The 8,506-nt window shown below is 32.2% G+C and overlaps 1 protein-coding gene across 1 annotated transcript in view; it reads right to left on the bottom strand.

Moving 5' to 3' along the window:
- The window catches only part of LOC106688513 (nose resistant to fluoxetine protein 6), a gene marked incomplete at both ends in the record, with an annotated part of 60,772 nt that extends 52,748 nt beyond the window's left edge, over positions 1-8,024 (bottom strand). Inside the window, 1 exon segment of the mRNA XM_014433008.3 lies at positions 7,746-8,024. Coding sequence (XP_014288494.3) covers positions 7,746-7,986 — 241 coding nt within the window.
- Between the last annotated feature and the right edge of the window lie 482 nt (positions 8,025-8,506).

Below are 8,506 nucleotides of genomic sequence, written 5' to 3'. Positions count from 1 at the left end.
GTCATAAACTTCTTTATAGTAAGTTAAATTTCCTTTATTTTGAGTGTTGGCATTTATATGTGCGTCTTATGGATCTAGAGGTATATTTTTTTAAAAATACAACATTTTGTACGAACAACTGGAAAATGTTAAGTGAGTTTATTTTGTCAAATATCATTAAAACTACTATTCCTACGAAGGTAAACGTCATAAACTTCTTTATAGTCCATTAAACTAGCTTAAATTTGAGTGTTAATCGACATCTGTACGTCACATAGTTCCTGAGATATAGATTGCTCAAAATTAATTAACTAACTAATGATTTTCCAGTAGATTTTTAAGGAATGTTGCTTTTAAAAAAGCTATATCTTGAGAACTATTAGGCGTAAATAGCTCTATATTAGGGGTAATATTTCAGCAAATTTATTCTTCTTCAAATAATGTTCTCTAAGATTTTCTAGTTTTGTTGGTAGTTTTTAAGATATAGAGCTCCGAATGAAAAATTAAGGTTTTGAAAAAGCCACCATTTTTTATTCTCCCTACCTATACTTGGTAGACTCATGAATTTTAACTAGTAATTATACATAGTTTTCATTAAAGTAATCAAAAATTGGTGTGGGATAACTGCCTTTTTTTCTTCCTGGCTCTTGAACTATATGTTATATCGTTTTTACATGCTAAAAGAAGGAAATATTTCTTCATTTGACATAAGTTTTCGCATTTAACACGTTTGAACATATTAAACTGAAGATCATGAATACCCCTACAGAGAGAGAATGTATACTTTCTGAGATACGAGCAAAAAAAACTTAATTATTATAATAACGTTTTTTAGCAAAAATCCCCATGACAATGAGATGAACGGTATGCCAATGCATAAAAATCCAATAAACAACTATTCTCTTTATATATTAGATTATGCTTTAATCCACTGAAATGAACCTCGTTCAATGCAAAAACAAACATATTGATAACCAGACGGAAATTATTAAAAGAAGTAGCTCCGATGTATTAAAGTTTAGTTGACAAAAAAAAAAAAATGACAGATCTGTTTTTATATAGAACAATTTAATCTTGTTTACTCTCAGGAGTCAGAGGGAAACAAAAATATGTCGTTTTAATTGATCGAGTATTTTCTCTTTTTTCCTTTTTATAAATTGCAATGTTTTATTTACATTGATTACAATATCAGGATATCAGGTGATGATGACTTTTCATATTTTTTATAAAATTTAATATTATTTTATTTATTTACTGATATTTACAACTGTATATAAAATACAACAAGTAAATTTGATGTAAGATCATAATGGTATGATACAGCATGTAGAGAAACCCCATCTCTATAAACATTTTTACAACATAAGGTCATGAAGCCATCTTCTTTTAAAGGGTCTCGGGGGATTGCCAGGAATGGAAGAGGAAGCAAGGTTAGAAACTAGTGGGTTGGGTTGGTTAGGGAGTTTATAATAGAAGGAATGATATCGGGTTCGGGCTAGATCGGTTACATATGGAATATTAAGGTCTTTATGTATGAGTTTATTTGTGTCAAAGTAAGGAGGATTGAGGATATTAAGGAGGATTGAGGATATTAAGGAGGATTGAGGATATTACGAAGGATTTTGGATTGTAAGGATTGTATACGAGAGGAATTCGAAGGTTTAGTGGAGTCCCAAAGCTCAACTCCGTATGTCCAGATGGGCCTTATTATTGTCATGTAGATCGGTCTTTTGTAATGTGTTGGAAGTTTAGACCGTTTGTCTAGTAAGTGCTGTATTAGTCGGAATCTACGCGCAGTTTCCTGTCTTTTCAGTCATGAGAGGATTCCAGGTTAGTCCTTTGTCAAGATGTCGTCCAAGATAACGGATCTGTTCAACAGGGGTAAGAGCCACATTATAAAAGTATACTGTAGGGCACGCACGAAGCGTAAAGGTGATTTGATGGGATTTATTTTTATCCTCCAATTTCGGCACCATTCTTCGAGGGTGGTGATATTTGATTGGAGAGTTTGGGATGCAATCAAAGGGTTATTACTAGCTGTGAGCACACATGTGTCATCAGCATACGTGGTAGGGATAATGTTAGGAGTTGTTGGGATGTCAGCTGTAGACACTGTTGAGGATGGGACCGAGGATACTACCTTGAGGAACACCAGCGGATTGAAAATAGAGGTATGGGTAGGTTTACTTGGAATAATCTCTCTGTAAGTAAGGAACGGATGATGAAAAAGTATGCTGGAGGTAAGAATTTACGGAGTTTGTAAAGCAGTCCCCGATGCCAGTCTCGATCAAAAGCCTGCTCTAAAATTTAGCACAGAAAGTAACAACCACGTTATATTGTTGGTTCAATGGATTTTTGCTGTTATCCTAGTTTTATTTAAGTAGTATAGGATTATTTAATAATTTTTCGCTTGCATATTCAAAACAAATCTGCAGGAATTCAAGACAATAAACCTGAATTTTTTGTAAGCTCCTAAAACTTTATACTTGAAATTCTTTAAAATAATTCTTTTCGTTATTACTATAATCAGACCTGTTTAGACATATACAGCGGAGGTCTTACGCTTTTATGTGAAACCGAATTCAGCTTTTTCAAACTGTTTAGAACCTTCTTTTTGTTTTTAATTTATAATTGCTTTTGGTTTATTTTTTTCAATAATGAACCTTTGTAATCGATAAAGATATCTTATTTCGAAATTTGTGATTAACGTTTTAAGATACTTTGAATAGAAAAGAATAGAAAAACGTAAAGCATCTTTTACGATTTTGATTAAACTTTTTAAACTTTTATATATAAGAAGATGGTCAGGGTTGCGGTCAAAAGTGAAACAAAAATAGTTAACAACTATTTATTATCCGACGTTTCGCCCCACTTTGCTGAGTTTCATCATGGCTAAAAAGATACAAAATGATACAATGATAAGAATAAAGATACAATGATAAGAATAAAAATTAGTAGTAATGGCAAGAGTAAAAATTTCTTTATAAAAATACGTAAAATATAAAGCTAAAAAAGTACAGGAGATGCATATAAATCAAAAACAATACGGGGAAAGGAAAAAAAATTATATAGAGATAAAATAAACGTCATAAAAGAATAATAAAAATAAAAATAAATAAATAATAATAATGATATAAAATGACAATAAATGAGCAAAGAGCAAGTCAGGACAACATACCTGCTCAGATAAATCAAAAACTTTGATTGCACAACGGATAAAATTAAAAAATATTTTTCTTTTGCTTACAAAAAAAAAAAAAAAAAAAAAGCCAACCATTCTTAATCATATAATAACAATTTAAGGGAAACATATGAACAATTAAAATTATGGTAAATAAAATAATAATAATATATTAAAATCTGTATCGCTACAAGCCATGAAGGTTCAGGGGTTCAGTACTTTGTAAGGAAATATTGTTACTAGACCAACGGTTGTGCAAGGAGGTGATTTGGTCAGAATCACCCGCGACCGCCAGATTTTTACCCAATTAAGGTATCCACATTATGAGGCTGGTTGGACCACAGGAGTGCTCCAGAATCCACAGGGTTAACTCATGGCTCTAGTGTAACGGAAAACAATTTTCTGCCCTGGCGGATTCGAACCTGGGTCCTTGGAGTTAGTAGCATCGTACTATACCACGGTGCCACCGGGCTCCCTTCTAAATCTACCTACATACCTAAAATTCTTTATACAGCATTGTTCAGAGCTGAGTAAATTGCCTAAAATATGAGCCCTTATAGACTATATGCACATTTAATAGTTTCTGAGATATAGTATTTCGTAAACTATAAGCTTTTTCAAATCGAGAAATCATCTTTCTGATAAATATCATATTTGAGCTCGGGTCCTTTCAGTAATAATATATACTGGATATGCAGTAATAATGTATTCATAAATAACATATAATCTTTAGACCTCGCTTTCTTCTTTTTTTATTAAGGATTCAGCCTCCGATATTTTGAAATATATGTCTGAGCTTTCTTCTGTATAAAATTTATTAAAATATGTTGTAATTATTATTGATAAAATATCAGAAGACATATGGAAAATACAAATAAAACAAAATCAGAGACAACAAATTACATATTGAAAAATAAAAGGGACAATGCGTTGTCTTTTTATTACCTTTCTGGTCATTACTGATATACGAAGGAGGGAGGGAGATATCTAGAAGTATCCAACCCATTCTAACCATGGTGGTTTGGGGTAGGTCAAGTTATTATTTCGCAGGACCATCATGGAAATAAAGTCGCCCTCCCAAGCCGGATTTGAGCCGCAAACGATGCAGTTACGAGGCAGTTGCTTAACTCCCACAGCAACAATAGGTCCTAAGAAAAGGGACAAATGTTCATTTTACCCAATTACTTCCATTTTGGTCTATTTTTTTTTACCAAATGTCTACTCTAGCAAACTTTTGAAACAATGTCTTCTTATTAAATCATTTCATATTTTATTGTATAGAATAAATCCATTAAGAAAAGAAAATTTAATTTCACATAACTCAAAAGTAAATAAATATTTTATTGTAATTTAGGATCTTCATAAGTTAAATTCTAAACAAAATTTAAAAATTCATTACTAACAAACAAACCTATTGAACGTATTAAGTTAGTGAAGGTTGTTCACTTTTTTAGGTTTATAATTTTCTATAAAGGGATTTATTTACTACTCTTTCTGGATTTGAATCTTTACCTCTTAAGATGCTTAGAACCAAAGCAATTGAATAAATAAAAATCAATTTTCGGCTGTCCGGGATTTCTCTGTCACCCGGAATAATATATTGATTACATGCAAGACTTGTAGTATTTATTTTTAGGCTCTTTTAAATTCTTATGAATTTAATTACATCAGATCCTTTTTAATAGATTGAATTATTTTATTCTGGAGTAAAACCTCCAAGCAGGGACATTCTTTGCGAAGCTATATACATTTCTTCTATTTACTGCAACTAAGAAATAGTGAACAAGTATCCTATTATAAACATTTATAAATATTAAGTCTGGAAAAAAAAATAAGTCTCTGAGCAATGCACTTGTTCTTATGTTACTTGTTATTTAAATAAACATATATTTTTTTATTATTAAATTCCATATTAGTGCATGTAAAAAAGATGTTTCTAACGCCTTCTAACATGCGACATTGATTATAACGCAATAAGGAATTTTCGGTCGAGGTAAAGTTATTTTATTAAATTAGACAGAACTACTTTAAATGTTTTAATTCATACGAAGCGATATTTCATTTGTTTTCTGATTATAAATTTGCTTCAACATTGTTTTTTCTACTGTTAGATGTTAATTTAACTAACGAACAGTTATTCGTATTGATATTATAAAACAGATTAAACTGAATTCACAAGATAGAATTCCTATGAGTCATCAATAAAATTGATCCTGTTTGAACAGGTGTTTATATGGTCTCTATATTCAGGAAAGTACAGAGGTCATCTTAAAGATTCATTATCAGATCCTTGAAAGAATTATCAAGGAATAAGAATTGCTTAAAAAATAAGAAAAAAACAAAACAAATGCTAGTTTGTATTGTTATTTGAACCGTCCATTTGATAGTTTCATTCGAAAACTAGAACAAAATCTAATTATCCAAAAATAGTTTAGAAACAAAAACGAATAATATTCTCAGCTTACTACTAGACTCATCATTCTGTGGATCAATTATTTTACGTAATTTTAATATTTTAGAGCTGTTTGTTATTTGATTGTTGTGATAAATTTTAACAAAGAAGGTTGACTGTGATAAAAAATTTTGATTTTTAATTTGATATGAACAATTGACTAATTAGGGTAATTCGTGGACTAATATAAATGACCTGGACAGAATAGCCATGAAGTTGTTTTTTAAATTGTGTTCTAAAATTGTATTATGATTATCCTTGAGGATGGGCAAATTGGCTGTAAAATTTATAATTATATCAAAATTAAACCTCGTTTATATTTCCTTGTTTGAATAATACATATATGTAAATAAAAATCTATATAAATATGATGGTTCGAATGTTACTTCACAATGAACGTTTGTGACATTTCAAAATGTTTTCTATCGTCATGAGAAGCTTTAAAGCACCTATCAACCTGCGAGGGCACGTTACTAGCCTGGTAAAGCGCGGTACTACTAATTCCGGGTTCGAATCCGGCTGGGCAGCAAATTGTTTTATCTTACGATGCAGCCGTGAGTCAACCCTGTGGGTTTTGGAGCCCTCCTGGTGTTCACCCAACCTCATAAATTGGGTAAAAATCTGGCGATCAAGCGTGATTTTGACCAAATCACCTCCTTGCACAACCGTTGGTCTAGTAATAGTACTTGCTTACAAAGGATTGAACCCCTGATCCTTCATGGGTTGTTTTAGTACAGATTTTAATTTTAATACTGAACCTGGAGCCCGCCGGTCTTCTGTGTTTGGCTCATATGGTGTTACTTTATTTGAAATAATTTTGAATTTCGCGCCGATTATGAAAATTGAGTGCGCGCTGAATAAATAGGTCCTACCTAACACCAGCGCGCCGCGGTGTGCAGTGATATTATTGATACGTTAATTTTTCTTTATATATGGCAATTTATTAATTTATTTTTGGTTTTACATCAGACGTCTGATTGTATCGCAGTGACACGTAATTTTAGTATTGGGCGTCTTTAGTTCCGTATCGAGGGAGTGAAACCGATATTCTACTATGAATTTTGTGACGAGAAAGAATATTAAGTAGTAAATTTGAATATGTAAAATTATAACCAGTAATAAACTATAACATTTAAATTTATGTATTTTTAAATTATTTTAACTAGGTCAATAAATGGAGCTGATACTGAACCAGGTTAATAAATGGTCCTGATTAAAACATTTTTCAATACAGTAATAAATTTGTTAATTTTGAATTTTATTTCTTATTAACACCTAAATAATTTGAATTACTGCCTGTGACCGCAGAAACTTGCTCGTGTCAAAAACGTCTGGAGATGACAAAAAAAAAGTTAAAATATACCTGATGAATCTGTTCATAGTTGTTTAATTCAATTTGTAAAAACCTAAGAAACCAATATCTAATTTTATTTATTTTTTCGCCTGGGACACCATGACTAACACTTTGTGGCCCCTATGAAAAAAAGGTTAGGTTCCATTGGTTTAAATCTATTGAAATCCCCAAGCTCTTGAGACGCGTTAATTGAATGAGGCCTAGGTTCATCTGGAAGATTTTCATCAAATTAAGGCGAGTTGTGGGATCTCCTTCTAGTTATGTATTCAATTACAAAATTATTAAAAATCTTTTTATACTTAACTAGCTTCCATGAAGGGGAGGAAGTTGTCATGACGTTTAAGGACACGATATATCACTAGTAATTATTTATAATTCCTTTTATCTCGAGTTAATTTGAAATTATGATCTGATTTATATCGGTGAGAAATCGTTCAGGTGGCATCAATTACAAATTATGATCTTTTATTTTTATTATTAGTAACTTACCAAATTGTTTATCTTTTAATCATATATTCAATGATAGTCATTTTTTTCTGTTGCATAATTCATCCGCATATGCCGCTCATTCTGCGTCAATCTCATGGATGAGATCTGAATATGGTATTGGTAATTAGTATGCCAGACATTTGGAAGGTCGGTACCGTTTTGTAGCTGATCCTAACTTGAAATTATAATTAGCTTAAAAAAAAATGTCTTCTTTGGCCGTTGTTTTTCAATTATGTGTTATTGATATTAGATTTTTAATACAAATAATTTATACGTTACACAGTACTTACTTGATAGTGCCCATGTAGAGCTGGCATGTCTTAGGAAGGCGTTCATACCATAAATGCATTGCATCCTCAGTTCATCTTGCTTCGACGGGTCTTCCGACCGTTCCACTAGGTCCTCTAGCTTGGCGATGATCTTGTTCAAGAATTGGACGTAGACTTCCTCCGGGCTGGGACCCGCGGCCACACAAGACACCGCGATCACTAGGAGTACGATCAGCCGCATCGTCTCCTGGCTGCCGCACATCTGAGCCACTACCTGGCATTAGCTTATCTAATCAGTGCCTGATAATGGATTGCCATTCTTCGGCTGTTAATTGACTATCGAGAGGGGACCATTGTCCACTCGAAGAAGTTTAGTTTATTGGAATCTTTGAATGCTAAAAGGGCCGTTCTCACGCATTGTTAATTTGGGGTATCTGGGTCATCATCATTGTCATAGTATATGTCATATGTTGTACATCGTTTCATTCAGGAAGGAACGTTCTGTGAGAGGTTCGTTCATATTCGAGATAAAAAGGAAGTCTTTTCACTCCAGTTTTTTATTACTTTAATGTAAAATGTATTCAAGATTAATCGTTGACCGTATTTAATACTTAGGATTTATTTAATACTAGGACAGCCTGGTGGGCCTTACATGGTTAATGTAAGAGGTACTTACTTAACTACTTAACTACTTTTTTAACAAAGTTATACTTTTTAAACAAGGGGAGTACAGTCTCATACAATAGACACCTCTCACTACATACAATGTTATTGTTAACGCC

Source organism: Halyomorpha halys, unplaced genomic scaffold (genome assembly GCF_000696795.3).
Source record: "Halyomorpha halys isolate HHAL.00 unplaced genomic scaffold, Hhal_1.1 Scaffold1145.1, whole genome shotgun sequence".
Taxonomy (NCBI): domain Eukaryota; kingdom Metazoa; phylum Arthropoda; class Insecta; order Hemiptera; family Pentatomidae; genus Halyomorpha; species Halyomorpha halys.
The sequence above is the reverse complement of the archived record's forward strand: the minus strand, read 5'-3'. Positions and strand labels throughout refer to the sequence as shown.